Source organism: Thunnus maccoyii, chromosome 1 (assembly GCF_910596095.1).
Source record: "Thunnus maccoyii chromosome 1, fThuMac1.1, whole genome shotgun sequence".
Classification (NCBI taxonomy): domain Eukaryota; kingdom Metazoa; phylum Chordata; class Actinopteri; order Scombriformes; family Scombridae; genus Thunnus; species Thunnus maccoyii.
In genome coordinates, this window is record NC_056533.1 from 25,646,932 (window position 1) to 25,673,904 (window position 26,973).

The 26,973-nt window shown below is 38.5% G+C and overlaps 1 protein-coding gene across 1 annotated transcript in view; it reads left to right on the forward strand.

The window, feature by feature from the left end:
- Positions 1 to 26,973, forward strand: part of gpc6a (glypican 6a) — a 163,019-nt gene that overhangs the window by 127,688 nt on the left and 8,358 nt on the right. The window contains exon 6 of the mRNA XM_042414051.1: positions 8,882 to 9,025. Within this exon, the coding sequence (XP_042269985.1) occupies positions 8,882 to 9,025 (144 nt within the window). The remainder of the gene's footprint in view (positions 1 to 8,881; positions 9,026 to 26,973) is intronic.

The following is a 26,973-nucleotide window of genomic DNA, read 5'->3' on the forward strand; positions in this document are numbered from 1 at the left end:
AACAAGATCAAATCAAGATACATTAACATAACTGTAAAGTAAAGCAGCAACACCAGATAAACTGGACGGTTAAAACAACATTAATGTCAATTTAAAAAACTGTAGCTCCACTGAAGAGCTTACGCTAGCTACGTACTTTGTTGTATTTTGTCTAACAGATTATTGTTTGATGCCGCACATGTCAGTAAATGTCATATATATCCACTGAACTCTTCATCTCTCATGAAAGCAGCTCCAGTCTGCCCAGCATTGCCAGGTGTTAAAGTGTCGTACCAAAGGCTTTAAAATTATCGTACGTAAGTCATAACCAAGAGAACAAATAGGCTTAAATGTGTATATTCAGAAAACACGTATTTATTGAAATGAACAACTTTTTGACACCACCTACAAATCTAGCCACATTGAACATGAACTGTTGTAGCCCGTTCAGCATCTACATGGAAATTAAATAAATAACATGCTTACCTCATCAGCTCAAGTTTCACATAACCTACCATTGTGAAATCTTCAAATAGATTACTCTATGTGTCCATAACTCCATCGGTCTGATGAGCCTACATTGCACAGTTGAATGCAGAAAAAGGAGTAGGGCCTAGGCCTAGCATACATCAAGGGTAAACATTTAAGGTTCACTACACCAATTCCTCCCCTAAAGGGATGGTGCCAGAAAATACACATCCATTGTTTTTGTGTCTTCATTGTCATGATGAGAGGTAGCATAACCTCCACCTCCGCTGGTCTTCAGAGGCTGTGTCTATCACAGGTGTATCTTTCTATCACTTTCTGCATGAATGGAAGCAGAGAGGAGGCTATTGTTTAGATTTAAAAATATATATACTTACATATTATAAAATTAAATTACTAGACAACACGACTAGAAGCCTGTTAAAGAAAATCTGCAAGAAAACAGTCCATCAGCTAGGCCAATTAAATACATGACTGGGCTTAGCTTAATGAGAAAGTTCAAGCTCCACCTCTGAGTCGCTGTCTGTGGCTGCTACATCCTCTGCCAGTGTGCCAGATGTTGATGGGGTAGTCCTTTTACAGTACTGATTTGATGCTGTCAAGGAGCGCAGCATAGTGCTTGATGGCTTAAATGTAGTACATCCACCCACGTTCTTCACACACTCTGATGTGTGCATGAGCCCATTAAGCGTGTCTATGATGAGCCGGTTTCATGGTTTTGCTTTGATCAAAACATCTTCACATGACACATTTTAATGTAGAAACACAAGTGCATTGGGGGTCAAACTTTCCCAGTTCACTGAACACTTTTTTCCCCTCAAAGTCCTGAAAAGTAGAGAGATGGTGCCAGAATTCATCCACATCCATTGTCTTTGTGTCTTCGCCTAAGGTCATGAGAGGCAGCCACCTCCACTGGTCACCGATGGCTTGGAGATGGTCTGTGTCTGTCATGTCAATTAACCATGACACTTGCTGCATGAGTGGAAGCAGAGAGGGATGCTCTGCTCGTGCCCTGGCATCGGTCAGAGTAACAAGAGAGAGGCACATGAATGTGGGTCAAGAGGGCATTATCAAAGTGGAAGCATTTCCTGATTTCTCCGTAGGCAGCCCAAAGAAAATTTTGACAGCACACATGAAAATCCATCAGGGTGACGGGTGTGATCTTTGATTACTGGACCTGCTGCATCACCTTTACACCCAGGTACATTATGTTGAGTGGTGTAAGCTTAAAGTCATCAGTGATATTGATCTGATTCATTGCAATGTGTAGAACATAGTCCCTATTCATGAAGGTCAGCAAGAGATCTCACTCCTCAGTGAAGTAAACACCACCTTTTCGCTCTGAAAATATTGATTAAGGTCTGTAAACTTTGGCAGAGCCCACTCCAGAAAGTGGTAATACACCCGGAGAGACTGGTTGTTGAATGCATGAAAAATATTCTCTGCAGCGTTCAATCTGGCCTCAAGCTACTGGTCAGTGAAAAAAATTGGAGGTCATCCCACTGGACACACATTTGACAACTTCGTTCAATGACAGCGATCATGTCTTGGAGGGCTTCAGTATTTTGTGGGGTTCGACATTCTTGAAATTCGAGGAGCTGCGCTGTTTTTTAAATATCCATAAATGTCTAGCAAGGAAGCTGTTTGCATGCCTCACTAACACAGGTGTCTCACTACATTTTCAAGTGGCATGCCTGCGTTGGTGAATGACTTCATCATTTCGTCGTAAAGCCTTTCTGCGACACTCCCTCTCAAAGTAACAGTCGCCTATAACATGCCTGGCTATGGCAGTTATCTTTGTGCAGCCAAGACTCATGTTCTTTGCCATTTTTGAATCTTTAAAGATGTTCTTTATAACATCCACCAGATAGTCTGAGGTCCTCATTAAGATGTTGTGCTCTGCTAAAAACCCTGCTAGCTTTACCTCTGCTATTTTCACTGCTGTGTCTAGCTGGTCCTTTTCCGACATTCTCTGTAAGCATTGTGCTGTTTACCTTTGCATTGGGGCCAGACATTTTTTTTTCTCCTGGTGTTTTTTAGACTTGGCATGATTTTTTTTAAACAGTGATCTCAGCCACCATCTGTATGTTGCAACAACAACACAAGGCTTTACTATCAAAGCCAACAGGTTTTAGCCATCTAGTAAAATTGGGGTCGCTTTTCCACTCATTGATAATGATACGTATCACAATACATGGGTTACGATTCATTATATTCTGATATATTGCGATACTGTAAGCATGGCCATATATTGTGATTTTTTAATCTAATTTTAGGAAAACTGTCATAGTATAAAGAACACACAACCATTGCATAAAATCTGAGTAAAAAAAGTTTAATTCTTTATGAAATAAGAACAGTGAGATCTACATTTGTATTTACAACAGTCCCTATAACATCCATAGCACTACTTTTTGTGCCATCTGATCAAAGGAATTAACTTTTGCCTATATCTGTAAAAAATAATATTACTTGTAGGACTCTTTAGGTAAACAAATAAAAAAAGCAAACAGTGTTACATATATACAGACAGTATATGGTTCACGTTCTGTTGTAATATGTATTCCAGTTTTTAATTTCTCAAGTAGGTAATAAAAGAAAATGCATAGTCCTTGTAATATCCGACATCATAACACTATTTTTGTCCAATCTGAACAAAGGAATTACTATTACATCTGCCCTATATCAACAAAAAATAAAAATGCTTGCAGAATTCCTAAAGAAAACATTAAACAAATGTAAACAAAAAAATAAGTACAGTCAGATGGTGAACATTCTCAGACCCTTTTAACTTGGATTTCACATGTTATTCCAGTTTGTATGAACGTCAGTGGAAGATAAGCTGGTCAACATGCCCAGCTTTCAGGACACTTCTCTGTGCAGTTACAATGTCTCCTGCAGTGGAGAAAACTCTCTGCACAGAGATGCTTGTGCCAGGAATGCACAGGAAACGCTTTGCTATTCTGGATAGCTGAGGGTACTCATGTTCATGTTCCTTCCACCAACTGAGAGGATTTTCTGGGAGTGACAAAGGAGTTTCCTCTCTAAACCTCTTAATCTCAGCTGCAGCAGCATCATGTGCACATTTTGGTGCAGCATTGTTTTTGGCAGAGGCAAACATAGCTCCAAGCAAGTCAGCCAATGCACATGAGCTCCTTGGTTTCTTCATGGGTGGCTGGGGGGCGGGGGCAGGGCTATCCTCATAGTTAAGTGGCTGATTATCAACCTCCTCTGACTGGTCAGTCTCCTCCACCAGACTGTTTACCTCCACTGTGAAAAGTGCCTTGAGATGACTTCTGTTGTGATATGGCGCTATATAAATAAAAATTGATTGATTGATTGATTGATCTTGCTGCTGAAAAACATTAAGGCAACAAATCAAACTAGTATTAATTTTACAGTAAATTTGCATGAACTACCACCTCACATAATCTGAGCCCAATTTCATCCTATTGCACATTTCTTTTGTTGTACATAATTATCTAGTATCTTTCATTTGTATTTATTTACTCAGATTTATATACGTATAACCTTTAATGTATGTAATAAAAAATAGCCTAATATATTAATTTATTTACTTACATTCTGTTGCTTCCTTATGGCAGCCACCACAGCATTAGTCATTTTGAATTAGGTCTCTGCTTCAGAGAGAAAGGGTAGATCCTTAAATCTATGAAAGATCAAGAGCTGATGCCATGCAGAGTGTCTCCCTCTCTTCGACATATCTCTTTCCCAGATCTTGTGCTATAGCAGCCTTGATGTCCTTCACCATCTGTGTGTCATCAAGGCTTTCTTCTGTGCCCATGACAAGCTTGGCATGAAGTGATGCAGTGATTGACGGAATGGGCATGCTCTCCTCTGACATTACCGAGGTGGCATCCTTCATTGGCTTGAGTGTCTTGAGCACTTCCTCGGCACATGATGTCCGCCTCGCTCAGTGTCAAGATATCCTTTTCACTCTTTCTGACCTCTGGCGAAAGGAGTGCTGCATAGATTGCTGGTTGTTGTTCTAAAAATCTTTCTGACATGTCATAAGAGCTGTTCCACCTTGTGACAACTTCTGTGGTCAGCCCGTGTTTTGGTAGCTGGAGCAGGTCTTGTTTGTGTTTTAGCTGGTAGCTGGCTATGGTGCTGTGTCTGAAAAAGGTTGTAACAAGTTTGATCCTGCTGAGTAGTGGCACCACTGTTGGCATTTCAATGCTTTCTGCGAGGCAAGATTCAGGCTGTGTGCAAAACATTGTACATGGGTCACGTCTGCAAGATCAGCCAAGACATTCATATTGAATGCATTGTCTGTTACAATGACGGGATCTTTCACTTACAATCTTCATTCAGTAACGGCCTCCTTTAGTAACCCTGCGATGTTCACTCCCATGTGGCTGTCATGCATTGCTCCTCTTTGTAACATACACGAGTCCAGCTTGTAATGCGCTGTTATGGTTACGTACGATTCAGTGGCCCTCGATGTCCAAGCGTCGCATGTCAAAGCGACTCAGCTGAGCTGAGAGAGTCCAGCACCCTCATTTTTATCTTCAGGTACAACTTTGGGCACAGCAATGTCAGTGATGTGTTGTTGGGAGGGTATCGTATAACGAGGCTCCATTGTATTCAGCATATTATGGAAGCCTTCACTCTCTACAACGCTGAGAGGGCGCAAATCTTTGCAAATGAAATACAGTAATGACTGAGTTATTTTGGTTGCATGATTTGAGGTTGGTGGTAACTTTAGTGGGAGAACTTAGTCCCAGAGTGAGTTGAGAGGGATCCACTCATGTAACGTTAGCCATTAGATGTTCTGTTAGCTGTACATCATCAGCATGGTGTCTTGCTAAATGTGCTCTCAGATACATTGTGTTTCCCAAGTATTTGATTTTAGCATGTCACATTTTGCAAAAGGCATGGCTCTTGTTGAACTCCTTGGTGCCTTCTTCATTGTGGAAGCCAAAGTGAGCCCACACTTCAGCTCTGTACGCCACAGAAGCCAATCTAGTTTGTTGCTCCATGTTAACAGTAACAGCCATCTCTGTGTCTCACACTGGGCCTTTTTCAATACCAAGTACGCCAAGTTTGGCCTTGCATACTTGCTAGTTTGGACTTGGCAAATTCAACTCGGGAGTACAAACTTCTCAGGATGAGAGGACACAGTGCAATCGTTCTGCAATTGGAACAGTAGCAAACTTGCTGACAGCAGCAGCTGAGCTTCAACACAACTACCTCACTGTACTGTGACAAAATAATCTCAACGCAAAGCTCCACTAACACTGTTTTTCTCACAAATAACCTCATTGACAGAGAGATGTAGTAAATTATGTTATTCAGTCTGTAATGTAGCTAAAATAAAATTCCAAACCGTTATGTAGATTAATAAAATAAAATTAAATTTAATATAGATTGATCATTTTAATACATTTATATTTATTGAAATGTGGTGATATCTGTATATGTGGAGCCCCAGAGGCAGAGCTGTTGTTCTGTCCAGTAAAAACAAGCTTCACTTTACATTCAGACAAACTGTGGCAGCTGCAATTGTCATATTTAATCTGTGACACCAACATTTATCTTTCAAAAGAATTGTATCATATATCAAAATGCTGCAGAGACATTAGAGCCAGTGGCAAATTACCAAAAGAGCTGCAGAGATCAGTTCATTGGGTCATGTTCTCCCTGGGATGACGAAGGACGCTGACGGGCCAATCATCTCAGGAGTCGGGCTGCTAGCAGCCGAGATGACTGGCTGGTCTCACCTGGCTCCTCATGATCTCTGAAAACGTCAGAGCAAATTTCCAAATATTTGGATAAACTGACCACATATTAGGAATCTAAATTTTCTTGCCTGAAAAAATATTAAAACTCAACAAAGTGACATATCAACAGTCCGACACGGAAAATTACAGCAGGTTTTAGCCTGGCTCCAAATTTCCACCATCACAGCCAGTTTGTGCAAAATGTATTCTGGGAAACTTGGCTGTCCCAAGTCCACACAAGTCAGCTCTTGATGTATCCTCGATAAAACGGGTGGAGCAAGTACACATCCAGGCATTTGGACTGTACTTGGCTGGACTTTGAATTGGAACAGTACTTGGGCTGTGACTGATGACATTTCACAATAATAACACAAGTACAGACAAGAAGACAAACTGTCCATCTCATACAAGGATACAGTGTTCACATGGAAAACAAAACGAGCGTTCCTAGAGGCTACAACAGAAACTTTGGTGGGGAGCCAGTCTGAGCTAACAGCTGTAAAGTGATGAAAAGTCTGCATAAAGACTATTTCTGAATTTGAGAGGTGGCTAAACAGCGTTTACGATTACAACACACCATATACAGTCTTTGCAACACACATATGAACATGTGCAAGCCAATCGCGCTCCTGCTATCCCGCTAGTATAAGTTACATTTGTTTTTATTTGTTTCTTTCCAAGGCAATGGTAGGGGAAACACTCGACAGGCTTAATACACAAATTTACGATTTTATGATTAAATTTACAAAATCAAATAAGCTTTACAAGAAACATATTACCACACAAATTAAGTTTTTTATCAACATAATGTAGAAACATTACCAACCCTCAACAACTCCCGTAAGACTTCTGTGTAGTCTAAGAACATTTACTCCAAGATGTATTTGGCAAAACCATTTAGTAGTATTAAAGGTGATTTTTAGGACGTTTGCAATTTAACATAGAAGAGAAAACTCATTTCCTCTGTAGCCGCCTTAGAATTGAAATTGCTGATCAGTCTTTGGAATAGTTTGAAATTCCAAAACAGCACATAAAAGATACTATCACACACACAATTGTTCTGCGCTCTTTCATGTCAAAAGGTGAATATCAGTTCAACTTTTTATTCCAATCCTTTGATGTGGCCTATCTCCCTGCTAGAATTACAAAGGTCAGTGTGAATTAGATGTCACATTCTTTCCCATATCAAGTGCACCACAATTTACAACTGTACCCATTGTCTATGCACTTGATGCTCCATCCCTGCAAGGTTGTGCTTGGCTGAAAGATTGCTCTGAGATTACAATCTTTCCCCACATTCACATGTTAACCATATGTAGTCCTTACCCAATCACCAAGCTTTGGGGAATATGTCAGGCTACATTGCGTTGTACCTTCATTCCTGCTGCACAGACCTGTTAAAAACGCTTTGCTTGTGTGATGTACAGGATATAAGAATTGTAATCATGGTGAAGAATTGATAAATATTAGAGAAAAGACAGCCCCTTGTCATGACAGCCTTGAGGCACATTAGAGTGCTCCATCACATTCTGAGCAAGTGGCCAGCAGACAGGCCAGAGAGGAATGCTAATGAGCTGCTTGGGGGTATGATGTTTGGGCCCTAATAGCCTGTAGAGACTAAGCCATCTGAAAACAATCTATTCTCACAATGAACCTCGATCAATTACAAATTGATTAACGTCGGGTTCAAATAGTAATAGATCTGCACTTCTGTCTCGCTTCGCTGTACAACAACAACATTTTTGTCTGTATTTCTGGAAAGTTTGAAAACTTTGTAAGATTCAGTGTTTGTACAGCATACTCTATATTTCATATGTACAGACATTTTATTTTTCCCAAAGCAAACCTTCTCAGGGTGAAATCTAGAATAATATTCAATAGGCTTATTAAATATACAGTAAGAGAAGATATTGTTGGTTATATATTGCTCTAATTTCTTTTTGTATTTTAGTCCAGAGCTTACTTTGTTGAAAAATTTTCCTTTATGATAACAGTTTTCTTTCTAAACGCTGATTTATATTGTATTTTTATGACAAATTGCGTTGAGTCTGCGACAAAGAGGATTTTGACCCAGAAATCCTGGTCAAAGCACAATTGTCTGAAAACACTGTCATTTTGTAACAATGGCTTTCAATTGCAAGTGAGTAACAACATATCAAGGGTTAATTCAGTTTTTGTTACGAATATGACACATCCTGTAAAAGGAGACTCAGGCACTGATAGACAGTGCTGGTTCCAGGCTGGCTCTGTGTCGTTGTCTATCTCAAATCACACCAGGAATGGTGCTGTGAGCAAATTGACAGAGGCTTTTCAAGGGAAAAATGTCAGCGGTGTAGGCAAACTACAACTTTTTGAGAATCAAAATGGATGTGTGTTCCACAAAGAAATAGATGTAGCCCTGGCTCAGTGCAGTGTTCATGCAGCCTTAGTCTCCTGATAAGCTGTTTTTTTTAACTATTCAGCACCTCCGTGAGGAAAAAATCTCTCATTTCTGAGGTTGCATCGCGTTAATATTGCAAAACCAGGCAATTTCCTCAAGATAACTGCACAACACTTTCATAGACATTGACCAGTCTGTATCATCTTTCACTTTTCCCTTGTGCTGTAGTCATTGCTTGCCCCCCCACCCTCTCTCTCTCTCTGGTAATTTTATCCCCCTCTCTTCATTTTAGGTTTTTCAAGGGTGTGGCCAACCAAAACCTTCAGGAATAGGCAGGTCTACGCGTGGCATATCGGATATGTTCAGTGCTCGTTTCAGACCCTACACCCCTGAGGAAAGACCGACCACAGCTGCTGGGACAAGCCTGGATAGATTGGTACGTACAGTAGAGAGACAGGATAAGGAGACAGAGCAACACTATAAACTGTGATTGGAAAATACATAAATAAATAAGTGAATAAATGATTAAATACAGTATGTAAAAACCTTGAATCAAACTATATAAGCCACTGTGGTTTGCATTTATATTTTTATAATGTCAAATGGCAAAATAATTGTGAAATATGAAGCATAAATAACAGTATGATATAAAATAGTCATTGAAAACTAGGTTCTTAGAGAGAGATGACTGAAAAGTAGAAAGTTAATACATTCCTTAAATACATCTTTAATTGTGGGGCTTTCACTTTGAAGCCTAAAGGAGACTGAAACATCCAATGCACATTCATTTTATTGAAAAAGTCAATTCTACCAGCAAGTGATGCTGAATACTTTTAACAGCTCAACTGGTTTTCTGAACAGAACAGGACTGAACAGAAGTGTGTCAAGAATTTTTCACATATTTTTGGTGGAGGCATGCTGAGCTTTAAGCCGATTTACGAGGGCTCAGGTCCAAAGTCTGAAATGCAATTTCAGTTTGATACACACTCAGTGCCAGAGGATGCAGAAATGCCACAAATGCACATGCTTATTCACATAACCAAGTTGTATATATTATTTAGGCTATATTCCCAAGGTAAGAGTGTGTGTTACTGCAGAAAAAGGGCAGAAACCATTAGAACAGAGAGATTTTATTCATGACAAAATGCACCTAATTACAAAACAGACCTATGCCTTATCCCTGAACTTGTATCTGTGTTGAGAGGCAACAGCAGATTCAACATCCACCCACTAAACTTCAGGATGGTGAAAATCCTAAGACATTAATTGAGGCTATAAAAAGATCTATTGCACCATCCCATGCCACTGAAACACATTGTGTAGGAGGCTTTGCATGTCAGGCTCCAGTATATAACAACACAGAAGCCCTCAAGTTGACAAGATGTGACAAGCCTACAACTGGGGATCTACTCTCCTGCTAGCTAATTGTATTGCACTGTATGCTCCTGTGATGTCTGTATGTCCTCACAAAAGCCCCCTAATTATCACATTTTAAATATGATACGATGCTGTAGCTATTGCTCTTTTTTCAGTGTCCATCTGCATTATTCTACTTCTTCCTAATAATAACACATCATAGTGTCTTGAAAAACCTTTATGGAATCCTCCCTTTAAGAAATGGGTTATGCAACATTTGTGTTTTGAATAAATTAAACTCAAAGATATTTCAGTGGAATAACAGCTACAATGGTAACAATGACAGCCATGGATTGGTTATTATTAAACCATATTTTTTGTGTCATCCATTTGTCCTTTGACCAATCCATTTAACAAATGCTTATTTGTGTAATTCCTTGTCCACTTGGCAAATCCATTTATTAAATAAATTATTGTCCTTTTAAATAAAAGGTACACTTGGTAATCTTCTGCTTTATAAATTGTTTGACAGGATTATATGGAATATGTGCAGAAGCAGAGAAGCAGATTAGAGGCTGCAGTGTGTTTTTACAACTACTCTGTACCCCCAAGCCTTTAGCAGCAATTGTAAGAAATAAACACATGTGAAAGATGCTATAATAGCCAGACCCTTAAAAATGCTATCCTTGGATGCAGCATATCTTAACATACGTGCCTTGTTGGAAAAGTCTTACCAAACACCTTTATTTGCCCCCCAATTTACACATAAAAAGGAAAAGGAAAAAATAAATGCTCTCAGGCCCATTTCATATAAAAGATGAGAAAATTTCAGAAAAGTAAGTTGCTCAGGATAACAACTGTTAATGTCTAATTATGAAGCAGGTTAGGTTGAAATATATATTTGTTTTACACCAAAAAGCTTTAAGTGCTTTTGTTTATTTTTCTAAGCTGCACTGATTGCATTAAATGCAATTACTACTATTCAGACTAATTCCAAACTTTGTGCTGCTGTTTGCATGCAGGTCTTGATCTTTGCATTGATCATATTTGATGGCAGCAGATTTCAAACTGCAAAATTCATTGTGAAGAAAGTGGTTTGAGGTGCTAAATCTCATAGCAAGATGAGGCTGGTGGATGGAATATTTCAGCAGTACCATTTATCATTTAACTTTTTGCTTCATAACTAATAGACATTCTTTTGCTCCTATTCTCTCTCTTAGTTTCTCTATTTCTCCAATGTCCAATTAAATCTCTTTCTTCTTCATTTCTCTGCTGCTCCCAGAGGGTTGTCTGGAGGACAATGCAACAAAGTGTAAGGCTTCCACTCCTCCTTTTACTTTCACCAAATCATCTGTCTTGTGGTGTTTTAATCAAGCTACTCCAGTGCTTTACATTATTCAAAGTTGATATTTATTGCTTGTTTTTGACATGGCTGTTTATTGGATGGGGAGGGGGGATTCTAGCCTGGAACTGAACTCTAAGATAGGCTGCTGAGATATTTGGAATAGTCTTGCTTCGTTTCTCATTTATCTGTCAAAAATCATTTAGATTAGCAGTTCATTGGTTATGACTGTTGCCTAGCAGCAAGGAGGTTGTAGGTTTCAATCACTGTCACTGGTTCCTCTACATTGAATACTTTGTTCATAGGTGTGATCAGCATATGTTAGTGTGTTAACCCTGTGGTGACCCAGCAAAATATCTGGAGTGTTTCCTTACCTTTTTCCCAGAGCATGCTGGGATAAGCTTGAGTACCAGCTGTTGGCGTGTGAGATGTAAGAAAAGTAGAAGTATGCTCTCTTATTTTTGCTCGATGATGATGTATTAGGTGATCTGCATGAATGTTTTTGGACTCCACACATGGGTTTATACAGGCTAAAGAAAATTCTGTTAAGTTGATTATCATTCATGACGAGAAGCTGAAGGATTTTGTTGAGCAGGGTTTCTGACAATTTTAATCAGATCTTTAATCTTAATCTTTTTTTAATCACATCATGAATATATCTGGAAATGCTATTATGATGAGCTTTTGCAGTACTTAGCTGATCTATCAAACAACCAGTGAGCAAACAACAATCAGTGACACCACTTTTTGGCATGATTGCAAAACAAATTGTTCAAGAAAATAATAACACAAATAGCAATATATTGTTTACATTGTGCCAGAATAAGTAACAAGATGCTTGTCACTGCTAATAATATATTTGTTCAAAGTTTAAAGTTTTATTTGTCACATGCACTATTACATATGTACATATGTTCATATGTACATATGCCAGTCTATTTTAAATCTATGGCTGAACTACATGTGTACATATTTATTTGCCTGTTTATCAGTGAAGGCCAGATTTATGTGCATGAAATCACAATGTTTGATCTGCCATTTGTTACATTTACACTTGCAAATCTGGATGTAATTAGGATGATTTGCTAAGGCAGCAGCTAATTACATAATCAGAGACTGTTGCTGCCTTCTACACACATTCTGTCATTGACCAAGAGGTCAAAAGTTGCGGGTCAGTGACGGGATTTACCTGTATCACCAAGTTTGATAAAAACATGGAGTGGCTCTGGGCACAAAGCATCAGAAACAATCTATAGATATGACTGATTATCATTGCAAGCATTGATGGTAACGGCCGAAAGACATCAGGCTTGGCACGTAGGCAGGGTGGAGCAGGCTTTTCTACCTGCTATACCAAATCCCATCACTGCATGCATATTGAGTTTTGCCAAGTGAAAATGCAGTTGGTTATGCAGGGTTTGGAAGCGTTGGCTATATTAACTGGTACTGAATGAATTAACTAGGTCATTTTAACTACAGGATCATGGATACACATTGATTTGATTGATTATTTTAATGTGCGATGTAAAAAAAACCACAAGGTTGCACTGCTGCGTTGCATCGCCTCTAGTCCATATTTATTTTAATCATTTTTAAACAGTTTGTACTCATTTTTTACACAGTTCTATGTAGTTACCTGTTGGAGCGCTGCGTAATCGCACGTAGAGAAAAAAAAAGTACCAGCCGCATAAAAATAGAGGAGAGCAGCGCAATGCCTGCACAGGTGCATGCAGCTTCCATGGTCAGTCTAGCAACTTCAGTTGATTACAATGGATGTGCTCTGCTGTTGCCATACTACAGCAGATGTGTGGCGCGGCATCTGTGCCTGGTGTATTTCAGCCATAAGGCTCTCAGTCATCTTTTCTCTTTATGTATTTAGTCAGAGGTGTTTTCCTCTTTTAATCACATTTTTACTTAAAAGGCATTCTGGGTTTGCTTCTGGAATATTTGTGATAATGTATCTTTCCACTGTATTATGTGCATCTGAAATCATAGCTGAATTAGGTAAAAGTGCAAGATCACAAAAGAATTAGGCAAATAAATGTGCTCACATACTGTCTGATCCACTTACTTCTCCAGCTCACTGCTAAACGATTTAAAGCTGAAAGAGCTGGTGGGCTGTTGGTGGTCTAAGAGTCTTGTGGCTGACTCATACAGTATTATAATATTTATAAATAATGATACTGCTTTAAATACTGTCTTTTTAAGCAATTAAAAAAATATTTAGTCTGGTTTTACAGATGAAGTCATATTTTGCTTTTCTTTGATTGTCTTGGTATTTTGCTTTCTATGAAGTTATTTGTGATCCCAGATATTTTTTAATAGTGTGCATACATATAGTGTATTGTTTTATGGTTTACTGAATTGTTTGAAAAAATCATAAAACAGACAGCAAAAACAAACTCAAACTTACTCTTAAATCTGAACAATTTAGACAGTTGTCAAAATTACAAACTGGCTGTGTTCAGTGGTTTCATCGTACAGTAGTGTGGTACTGGTATTTTTTTTTACAAACAACACCAATAACTTAAAAATACAGATAAGTATGATCACAATACTCCTTTGATCACAGATGCTCTGTGCCGCAGGAAAAATTCACAAAAATACACATTGATGTTATGTAATCCAACGCTGAACTCTGTTCATCAGTATTTTTTCACTGTTTCAATGGATTTAAGTGTCTTGTATATAGCACTGGAACATGCACCGCACCATGTATTGGTATTCTGAGGGTATTGAGAAGAAATGTGTAACTTGGATGCACAACACCATTTATATTCTTAATTTGTTTTGCCAATGATAAGCAGATGTCTGAAGAGACAATGCTGACAGAAATTACTTTGTTCTCTGTCAGTTTAAACTAACATAGCTGACAGGACATTACTGTCAAATTCTCCATTCTGTAAATGCTAGCAGAAAAAAATGTGATGGATGCCCTGAAGGAATTCCATTATTGATTTATTTGACCAACTTCTAAATATTTGGAGCCTTTCTAATGGGGTGTTTATTGTTGAGCACTGTTGAAATGCGGATGCAGTCATTAGCAGTGGCCAAGCCCTTCTCCACACTCCATTTCACATTGTTTTAGCAGCATGCCAGGGCCAGGAAACGATCTGGCAACCACCATTTTTCTCAGGAAGGAAAAAAAAGTGGAAAATAAATGATCAGTGTTTTATTTCTTCAATCAATCATAGTAATCCAGAGATGATAGGTACCACCTATGTATATTTTAGGGTGCATTTGTTATTGTAGCCACACTGTACTGAGAGGATACTAAAGGATTTCATGAAGATTTAGGCAAACACACTGTGAATAAGAATGCATGAAAGAAACCCAGAGCTGAGCATCCGTCAGCTTCTGAATGGGAGGAGAAATCACTATTCCCACATGAAAGTTTCTTCCTGCCAGAGTAATCACTCATTCAGAAATGACTCTGCCCAGTGCAATTGCAGACACAACTGCCAATTATGACCAATGGTATCACGGCCAAATTGCTTAAAACCATGCGCCATGCCATAAAATGGATCTAGTTGCAGCTCTAATGAAATTCTGGCAGATCTATTCTCTACAGTTTTTCTCTTTAATAGCCCAAATTTTTTGTGCAGATCAGCAGGCAAAAAAAAAGAACAAGTGTTAAGACCTGTTAATCGCACTGGCATGCTAATTCAGTATATTGGGCACACTGAGCTAATGTTTTAGCAGCAGTAACAACCACAGGGTGTGAGTGCTGTTGGGATGTCTAAACTCAACAGTACATTGTGCTGACAAAGATCAGGGGAAAGAATTGCACACTTTGTGGTGTTAGTACTTGACTGCATTTTTGAATAAAATCCTTTTGGCTGGTGGAGGATGACAGACTACAGTTCATGCCACCTGAGAACTTGGAGCACATCATACTGTATATGTGATAAAGATAGGAACACCAAGGAAATCTAAAGTGGTTTACACAAGACATAAAAAGGTGAAACGACAAACTATAAAAGACACTCAAAAAATGTACAGTATTGTGCTACAATGTGAATACAACTCTACCTTCTACCAAATGTACTCACTACAAGTCTGCCGAATCAATTTATGCTCATTTATTGCTACATTTTGTTTTTTTTCTGTACAGGAACTTTGCTGTGGGTGTACAATGAGTATTGTTATTATAAATCAAGACTTTCAACTTTAACAGCTTCAAATGGTGACATGAACTCAAACACTTTGTTTTGAGAGAAGCAAGAGCCAGAGATTGTTGTTGTGCCCTATTTATATTAACCATTATGTTATTTTGGTGGGCATAGTAAGGAGGAAACATGCTGTTAAGGTCTATAATGTGTTCTAATAAAGAAACAGACTGTTTATTGTAAATCCAATTAAAACCTATGCTGTAGAATCTACATTTTGCCAGTCTACATTAAATCTTCATTTGATTAACAATGAGTTTCACATAACGGGATGGTGTGAACTGTGTTGCCTCAGTATTCACCTCCGTGGCGTAATAGAGGGCAATGAATCCGTCTGTCCAGAGGTAATTCTGTCTGTCAAAAGAGATGGAAATCTGACAGAGACTGATGTGTAATCAGCCCTGCTCGCTCAACAGAGACCTGTCTGTGAAAATGAATTAGGATTAATGTATGTCGATAGACACAACAGATCAATGTGGCCACCTTCTAACTCCTCAGCATTTAAAGGCTGCCTTGTCATTTCACTTATCATTACACCCACACTTTTCCCCACCTGCTTTAATTCCTCACAGTAGTTTTCTCTTTTACATCTTGTGTAGTTAGTCTTTTATGTCCTCCTCTTTAACTTCATGCTCTACAATTTCTTATGCTGAACCCAGTCTATACAGTTTCCTAGAGATGGCTGTCCTCTTCACATTAGTTCTTCTCTCCAACAGTTTCAAGCCTCGCTAAATTAGCAATGTACACACTAACTGAAGCATCACAGACAATGCATCAAGCATTTCCTTCATGGATGTGGTTGTTTAGGATTTTAATGCTCCACTCTCACACAATTGAGCAAAATGTAGCTTGAAAGGAGGAACAACTCGCAGTATTCTGAGTCAGTGTGCCTATTTCTGCTGAAAATGAATAAAGAGGAGTAGACACCTATGACATACCACAGCATGATTTGTCTGTTCTGCAGTAAGATATGATGGTAAATTGCAAAGCAATGGTGATGTTTATAGTTTCCAGTCTCTCCACCAGGTTTCCCTGCAATCTTTTCTAGGCTGTTGCTGCTTACCCTTCTGAGAACTGGTCTTTATAATCTTACACTACAAGAGTGCTGTGTGATTTTATGCCCACAAAATGAACTGTTAGAAAATTTCTTTCTGTGATGGCGCAAAGATTTCCTGACAGATTCCTCGCCCGCTCAAGCGTAATAAGCGTCAATGGCAGTCTTTCACACCTACTGTAGTCAATATGAACGTGTCGATTTTGTGTGAGATTTCAAAAATCGGGCTGGGACAACCAGAGCTGAATTTGAGAAGTGTGTATCTCCCTGTGCAACATTGTTTACTGTGATTCTCGCTTCACAAACATGATGGAAATTCCAAGGGAGGTTGTTCAATTTATTTATTGCAAACACTGCTGAGAGTTTAGATTTAGGTTTGTCTAGTTTCTACTCAGGAGTGGATTTTTCTGACTTGACAACATTTTGAAAATAAAATAACTATGGTTGTTGCTGTGGAAGTACTTTGACTATTATTATTATTATAAATCAAGAGTTTTTGAGAGGAGTGAGAACAAGACTGCTGTTGTGCTTTAATTTTTTTTATTCTTTGACAATTGTATCTTGTGCATGAGGGGAGCAACTGCACAACCCCACTGCACCACATTGTTGTTTTGGTGGACATACTGTAGTAAGGAGGAAATATGCTGTTAAGGTTTTGTTCATGCAGTGTTCCTATAAAGAAACAAACCATTCAGTGTAAACTGAGCTGGAAAACCTGCAATCATCTCAAAATTTTGCCAGCCTGTTTTAAATCTTCATTTCATACGCATGTATTTATTTATTGCGAGCAGCACTGAGAGTTTAAGTTTGTGTCGTTTACACTTGTAATCAGAAGTAGGGGACAGTACTGATTTAATGTTCCCAAATAAATTTAATGACAAACAATAAAACAGGCAACCAAGGGAGATGTGCTGGTGGCTCTTATGGGCCACCAGAGTTTAGTATTGTCAACAACAATAAATTTTATCATTCATTTTTCTCCTGTATCTTATGGAAATGTATACTATTTGAGGAAAAAAGTAATTAACATACTGCTGCATGCACACAGTAACAGTGCAGCCAGTGTGTCCTGTGCAGTACACAGACTCAAGCACTCTCGGTGTGCTGTCCTAGAGACAGTCTGATTAATAATCACTTGGCTGTGTAATGCAGCAGCGAGTAAAAATTTCCCTTTAAAATCACCAACGGACAGGATCTAATCATCTCTGGTACCATTATTAATAGCCTGTGCCCTCACAGAAAATCAGACCACCAAAACCTGCAGGTACTATATGTCCATGAGGTAAACAGGGAGGCATCTCCAATCACAGGTAGTTCATTCACTGGATCCCAACACTTTCTGAATCAACCCAGTCTGTACCTGCTGCTTGAACACACTCTTAACACTGCATTATCTTCAGTTCCCATGTAAATGAGAGTAATTTCCCAATTTGAGCTACTGTAGAATTGGACCAAAACTGGTGGTCCACCAAACCTGGCTGCTTTACCATCTGAGCAGTTTGTCAGCAGGTGATGCCAGAAAGCCACAGCACATACTGGAATCTGCCTCAGCTTCAGTCTCACTGCTCTTCACCAGGCTGTTTAGTCCACTGCTGTTTCCCATGACATAGTGTTGTTAGCACGTCAGCCTAAAGGTAGAGGGTGTTTACCTTGCTTTAACACAGCAGAGCCTTGTGAGCTTAACTCATCTACGTGAGTAGGCAGGCAAGCTGAAATAAACCACAGTGTGTCCAAGGAAATCCTATTTAGCGCATTATTCAAAGCACTGAATCACAAAATGCAGGGCCATTGTGTCTGAAGTAAGCTAACCCAATTGCTATGAGCATAACAAGGAACTGACCATTTTATGTTGCTTCCCTTTGGAGATATTCCTACTTTTTTTAAATACTTCTTAGCCACGCTTTATATAATTCAAATCCCCCTTTGCTGAGAGGAGGACTTTTTCAATCGTTGGTGTCCATGTGACCTAGAAACTGGAGGACTTTTTGTGATCCTGCAGTCTAACCTTGCATATTTATCAAGGTTAGACATGCTCCATTTATCTGATGTTGCTGCTTTTCTCAATAAAGTTTGTGCCAAGATGACCAAAGCTACTTTTTATAATGCACTGATTGTGTTTCAATCCAGATGCTAAAACAGGGTCTGGGTGTAATCAGTCTCATTTTTGTGCGTTTTGATTCTGTATTCAAGTTTGGTAGGAGGTGACAAGGATTTGTTTCTCATGCAGTGTCACTCTGTGATTATTTGGCTGGACACTAGAGTAAAGAAATCCAAAGGAACAAATTATTCTCAATTTTAGTGTTTTTATGCTGATAACTAGCACAAGGTCAATCAAAACTGATGCCATCTCCAATGTAAATTATTCACTCATTTCCGTAGCTGCTCATTACTGTACTGATGAAGGGGTTTGACTCTGTTCCAGTATGCACTGGACATTTCACTAGTCCTTTTATGGCATAACACATTGATAAATATATTTGCATTTTTCAGTGAAAAATCAGATTAACACCAACATGCAAGGGATTTAAACTTATTTATTCCATAAAATATAGAAGTGTGGAACAGAATATTTTTATCATTGGGTGCAAAATTGGTGTGTAACAATAGAAAAATTCCACTATCATATGCCTTACACTGCTGAATAACTACGTTGATTGTATTTTTTTCACCTGTGAGTCCCCATGTTAATGCATGTGCACTCATTAATTTTGATGCCTTGCTGTATTTATGAAAACTGTAACCAACTTAGTTTTCAAGTTGCTTTAGTAACTTTACCTTACAGCGAAGCATCTGTTTGTAAAGCCTTTTCCCCCAAATGGTATGTTTACCCTTGGGATGGGACATGAAACCAGCTGTGTATGAATCTTCCATCTGTGCTTACATTAGTCAGGTCACGGTTTGTTTAGCATGAATATGCTGTGCTAAAACTGCTCAGTATCCCTATCATTGCAGGTCCAATTTTTCTGCAATATATTAACATGAGTTCGGTTTTGTCCAATAGGAAAGTAAACATGTCAAAGATAAAAATCAAACAAAAGTCATCAAACAAAAAACTTTGCCTATATATTTTTCTCATGATTTACAGTACGACACACACACTCTCTAATAAACACATACACTCACCTGCAGACAACTGCAATTTGGGCTTACACATGTACATTATAGTACAGTATATTCCTAAAGTTCAGTTTTCTCTTTAGAATATTTATACTTTGTCTCTTTGTTTGAAAATTCATAGCTGTCAATTTCTATTGCACCATTGAAGAGACAGCTCAAATTAAATGTCTTGCAAGCCAAGATTTTTGTCTCAGTAGTGGGACTATCCTATAAAAGTTTGAGAAATAGGCCTTTAATGCGAGGGTTAGTGTGTGTGTAAGTCTATTTGTAATTCATCAGAACAGGAGTGTTTTTACTGAAGTGCTAGAAATAACGCTACATATTTCATTTCCCTGTAGTTCATCTTGGGACTTAATCGAGTCATTATGGCGGCATTGACCCTTCTGTTATCCATCTTTGATTTTCTGCCTGAATAATAAATTATTTACAGATTTGGAGTCCCTCAGCGGCAATGTCTCCCAACCTGTGCACATACTTCTAAAGGGACAGGTGCTTAGATGGGTGCAGGTCCTTTTTCCCCTAGTTTTATTTTTATTTTCATTTCATCATAATGGCAAAATAGATCAAATTCAGATTTATCCCAAACTATTGCTAACTAATTGCAAATTTTTGAGCAATAATGAAAATGCCAAATAACATAAAAGCAAATATTTCAAAGAATTAGGCAGTATCTGATATCAGTGTATAGGAAAAAGTAAAATATTTGCATGACAAATGAAGACAAGACTAACAGACACAGTTGTAAAAGGGCTTTTTTCCCTTTAAAAGGTTCACCAGGCAGTGGAAGGCATCTCCAAGTGGACACGTATGAGGACCTCCTTAATACTGGCTGCTTGCTTGTTCTGTCTCTCTGGTCACATATTGGAAAGTTTTATATTTGTTATCTATTCATGTGCTCAATCCTGATCTTAAACACACTGGATCAGATGCAGTCCAACACCACAAATGCAAATTTTATAGACGTGGCCAAAATTATTATTATTGGGACCCTTGTATTTTATTAAAACAATGCACCATTCTCCCCGAACAGTGTAGAAATTAAAATATATTTTATTATCAATGCATGTCTATGTTTGGTTTGCAGTGGAACAAATTAAAAAAAGTTGTGAAAATAACTGAATTTATTCTTATTCTACCAATACATTCTAAAATAGCCTGGACAAAATTATTGGTACCCTTTAGAGGTTGAGTAATGGTCTCTGGCACAACTTCACCTACTTCCAAGGTGCACGGAGAAGGGAAAGAAGTCTAGAGAGATGAGAACTCCAGCAACACTTGTAGTATGGACAACAACTTTATTAGTTGACCGACATGTTGCTGGAGTTCTCATCTCTCTACCCTTTAGAGGTTGTAAGAAATAATTGATTTGTAGTAATACTTTAAGTAGACTATTGTGTTTTAATTAGTATCAAAGGTGTTTTCAATCTTATAATCACTCATGCAGGCAGTCTAAAAGGAGAAAATTACTCACTCTGCTGTTTTGTGTCACTGTGTGCATCACACTGAACATGGAAAACAGAAGGAAAACTAGACAGTGGTCTGAAGACATTAGAAAAAAGGTAATAGCCAAGCATGGTCACCGTAAAGGTTACAAGACCATCTCCGAAGAGCTTGATGTTCTGTGACCACTGTTGCCAATATAATTAAGAAGTTTAAGGCCCATGGAACTGTAGCCAACATCTCTGGAAGTTGTCGCAAGAAGAAAATTGGCCTGAGATCGAACAGAAGGATTGCTCGAATGGTTGATAAAGAACCAAGGAAAACTTCAATACAGATCACAACTGATCTTCAAGTTTGAGGTACAACAGTTTCATGTCGCACCATCCGTCACTGTCTGAATGAAAATGGGCTCCATGATAGAAGACCCAGCAAGACCCCACTTCTAAGAGGGAGACACAAAAAAGCCAGACTGGACTTTGCCAAAATACATGTTGACAAGCCACAGTCCTGGGAGAATGTGCGTTGGACAGATGAAACAAAATTAGAGTTTTTTGGTAAATCACACTAAGCCTATGTTTACCGAAGAAAAAATGAAGCCTTCAAAGAAAAGAACACCATGCCCACCGTGAAACATGGAGGAGGCTCAGTGATGTTTTGGGGTTGCTTTGCTGCCTCAGGCACTAGGTGCCTTGAATCTGTGCAGGGCACAATGAAATCAGAAGAGTATCAAGGCATTTTGGAGTGAAATATACAGCCAAGTGTAAGAAAGCTGTGTTGTAGTCGCAGGTCATGGGTCTCCCAACAGGATAATGACCCCAAACATACATCAAAAAGCACCCAAGAGTGGATAAGAAGAAAACTGACCGTTCTGAAGTGGCCTGCTATGAGTCCTGATCTGAATCCCATTGAACATCTGACAGCACTCACCAAACCTGAGAGAACTGGAGCAGTTTGCTCAAGAAGAGTGGGCTGAACTACTAGTGGAGAAGTGCAGAAACATTATTCAGAGTTACAGAAAGTGCTTGACTGCAGTTATTGCCTCAAAAGGCTGTGTGACAAAATATTAAGTTAAGGGTACCAATATTTTTGGCCATGCCATTTTTATTTGTTTTATTGTATTAAATAATATGTTAAGTTGTAAAAAGCAAAGTTTCAGTTTTATTCAATGTGTAATAAAGAATGATGGATACCATATACTTCTGTCAATTTCAACTTAATACAGAGAAAATTTAGTTTTTTTAAAAAAAGATGGAAAGTTACAAATATTTTCGGCCACATCTATATATGAACTATCCCCTGTCCTGGATTCTGAAATTACAAAAAATGTCCTCACTGCTTTATAAAAACCAAAAAGGGCAAGTAAACCGAGTGTAGCAATCTGAATTCATTTCTGCTTCAATTTATAATATGTGTATTTACAGTAAAAACAATCACCTAAAGTTTGTGATGAATAAGGACAAAACATGCTGTTAAGGTTTAGTTCATTTGTTGGTTTATACATTATCTCATATCTGTGCTCCTACTGAAGCTGCATGTCTGAAGTTCAAGGTGTCTAAACTGCAAAATCCTATAGACAGATACTACAGTAAATGCGATGTAATATGAGCATATCCTTTTATGAGCACACTGCAAATATAATTAGAGGGGGATAACAAGAACACACAAACATACACACACAAAGTGTAGTGCTGTAAAAACCATGAAGGTTATTGGGCAAGGTAGTTGTCATGGGGACAGGTTGTGAATCGCATACTAACGATACTAACTGTCTGTTGTTGGAGTTAATGGATGTGTGGCACATATTATTATGGTTTCAGAACCACTACTAATTGTGTAATTAGCTGTAGACATGATCAGTAGAAGGGGTAAAATATTGCATCAACCAATTTGCCTGTTTCCCAAATGAAGTTTGAGAAACAAGAGCTTTTGTTGTGCAAATGCCCATTGCCTGCCTGACATCACAACCTCTGAAACATGTTTATATCTTACATTTAATTAAGACAAATTTGCATCTATGGTGTCCTTTTATGCTACATCACATAGATATGGCATAAAAGTTCTAGTGGCAGCTGAAGAAGACACCCCTCTGAAAATCTGTATTGATTTTAAATGACTGTTGTTGTTATTAAAACCACGTTCTGGGCTTTAAAATCAACATGAGCCTGAACACACCTTGATATCTGGCAGGGCCCTTCTGGCTTTTCCACTGACTAGGCTCAAAATCATCAAGCACTGGGCTTTATCTACAGTATGGCCCATAGTCTGTGCAGTGAGGGTAGACACACTCCACAATATCCTCTTTTAAACCAACCTTTTATTTCACTCTCTTTCTTTCTGTTGTTTTTATTTGTACTTGTGTTGAAAAATATTCTTGTTATGGTTTTTTAGGGGGGTTTGTCTTCCTATTGTATGAGTCATTTGACAGGGCTTACATTGCTGGTGGTGCATGCTTCCATGCTTTCTTCTCAAACAGTGAGTCATAGTGATTCACATTGTTTTTGTGAAATCGATTAAGATAGGCTTTGTTAATGGCCCATGTGTGTTTTTGGGCAGAGAAACACTGTTGTTAACAGAAACGTAAGCGGAGGCCAAACATAGTATTTAATCCTTGCTTCAGCGAGCTATAGCTCCACACACCCACTCTGTTTACACCTCCAACAGTGACAGTCAGACAGTTTGAAGACAAACAGAAAGCATGTGCACATTCATCAGCATTCATAAAAAAAAAGGATTTGGATATGTCACGACAACAAGCAACACCTAAACCGAAAATAATTTTAATAAGAAACTGGACTTAAATCGACTGAGGTCTGGCTGTCTGGACCTGCTGTCTCAACAATGTATCTAATAAAGATCGATCACAGCTACAGAAAGTCTAAAGCAGCTAGAGGCTGGACTCAGTGAACTGTGCGGCTGCTGAAATGGAAGCAGGTAGATATGACCTGTGAAAGTCCTAATTAAAATTACTGGACCTACATTAACATGCATTGCTAGAGGGTGCCCTACATGCTCTGATAGATCAACAAGCACTTGACACCACTTCTAAGACTCAGCACACCCGGGAAGAGGCAGGCTGGGATAAAGCTTTATTTGAATAAAATCTTTCATTCAGGCAATACACAATCGAAAGAGGGGAATAGATTAGAATAGTGAAGCAATACTCATGGAGTGTTTTGTTTTGTATTTTGGCTATTGAAATTGTAGATTTTGAGTTGTTGTCTTTTATGGCCCTGTTTGATATTTGCATAGGGTTAGTATATGTTGGACTTAACTGTTTGTTCTTAATATGGAAGTAGGGTGCACATTGAATAAGTAGTTTTAGTATAAAGTGCAGTCATTCTAAACACCCGGAGCATGTCAGCCCATTATTCTGTAGCTCACCCAAATCCCCCCAAAAATCACAAAGACATTTTTCCGCGGAAGTCATTATGGACAGTATCTTCACCAGGAAATTGTTAACAATGAAAATTGTCAGCATGTATCCAGGACATTGAAGCCAAACAAAGAGAGACATGCAAAAATATTGAATAGGAAATGCCTTTGTGTGGTAGCTAATAATAAAATCTGCTATTAATCAGTGAGATCAGTGAACACAAGTTGCAGTCCTGTGAAAAATTCAGTCTGTGTCTGTTGGACCTTTACTGGCATTGTGTAAAATAATGTGAGTTCACTTCACTGTAGCTGACAACATCACAGATTTGACTTTGGACACCCAGCCTTCTTTGTTATAGTTCAAACATCATCTCATCTACTTCTCATTACTGTAGAGAATGACATTGTTAATTTCAGCTTTAATGTCAAGTTTAGGAGTTTGTGTCAAGTATACGTAGCATTTTAAATCTGAAATGAACAGATAATGTGTCCAACTGAGAAAAAATCTGTATCACCGTTCTCAGTCTTTTCAACCAATGAACCTGTAGTTGCTGCTATCAGTTATTTAGAGTTTTCTGTAACGCATTGCAGCAGTACAGGCTGGGTTACCTGTGAGACGAGAAGAGACACTGAAGGTTCAGCTGGATCGAATCCTGCTACAGTGACTATTCTAGCTGGAGTCAGCCTCACTGCCCTGGGCACTCATGGAAAGACTCATGGTTAGATTATTGTCTTCACCCTTCACCCTCAGTATAGTGTGTGTTTATGTGTGCTTGTGTGTATGCTTGCATTTATTTATGAACAAGTGTTTATTTACTGCTGTGGTTGTGTAGAAGAACACTGCTGTTGATACTGAACTCTTGACATTTGTTTATGTGGACTATAAATTATGTTACACAGATGGAGTACACTGCATTATATTTTCATAGGCATCAATTCGCAAATAAATCCTAAATGGATTTACTTCTATGTTTATACATGATTTATCCTTCCTTCCTGCTTCCAGTTCACCTGAAATATTCCTTTTGGCACATTTTTGGTTGTCAGCAAGGACCATATCAATATCACATTAGTATGGTTATATTTTAAAGTTCAAATAAAATAACAAAGCATGTTCTGATCTGATCCAGATTTTGTTGTCAGTGCCAGGTTGCTGCAGGCCATTGTAAATCAGAGCCACACCAGCGTGTGTTAAACCTAACCAGCTTTGGTGTCTCCATGACAGGATTACCACATCAAATGTGAGGGCAGTCTCCTGCAGTGGCATCCTGTTGGTACAAGCCCTTTCATGTCCTGTTAAGACCCGAGGCTTCACTGTATGCACTCATCGAAATCCCCAGTGTAACTAGGACATGATGAGGGTAGTGAGTGTGTGTGTACATGACCACAAGTGTGTCCACTTATAAATGTGTGTGTTTGTGCTTAGGATTCTCTTTTTTGAATATACTTCCTTTGGCTATTACTGGTGTCACGTGCACTTTAAATATGAGTAACAAGGGCTTCAACATTAACTGGAGGGTTGTTTAATGGTTCTTTGAATCATAATTGTATAGAAGCCAACTAATTACCTAAAAAAGTACACACTAATTGTATGTATTAGCTGTGGGTGATCATTCATTACTCCTGAGAAAGAAAAGAAGAGAAAGAAGAAAAGAAAGAGAAAAGCATAGCATTTGAGTACATGCAGAACAACATGGAAAAAGGTGAAGTTAAAACAAATATGTTTAGCTGGAACAGCCTCCATCAGGTCTATATGTAAGTAAGAATGCATAAAATACAAGAAAACTGAGGATGTGATGGAGGCAAAGACATATCCCATGACAGTGATCCCATACATTACCTGTGAACCTGTAATCAACCAGCATATACATAAAACACTACTATCACACATAACATATTGTGGTGTGGTTTTGATTCTTTAAGGCAGAATCACCTTGACTTATTTGTAGTGAAGTTTGTTTGTTTAACTCGATATCACATACTTTGCCCCAATAGGCTTTCCAGGCTGCTTCCATAAGTGCAACAATTCCCAACCCAGCCTAAGCTCTCTATGAAGAACAGGAAAAAAACCCTCAAGATTTGATGAGAAATTGTGGAAAAACTCTTGAGGGAAAATTCAAAGACAAATCTCTCTTCCTCAGACATCTGGGTGTGCAATAGGAACTGTAGGTGGGAAAGTGGCAATTGCAAAACATGAACAGAAAGTTGTAACAGTTGGTAGAAATACAAAAGCAATGGGATTATAACTCTACAATAGGATTAGCAGATCCCATGCTAATGTAGTAAATCCAGCGCAAGAAGTCCAAGAAATGGGTAGAGAGAAATGAATCCAATGACATATGTAAGCCAAATAAAATATGCCAGTAACAGTTTGTCACATTATTCCAGTGGAGGATGTCAGGTAGGTGACATGAGGATTAGGTGAAGGAGTGAGTTGTGTTTATATCACATAACCGCAAAGTTAACCTCTCAATTTTCTACCTTTTCCTAAATAAATTATTTTAATCTTAGTGAGGGATATTTTTCAGAGCAGC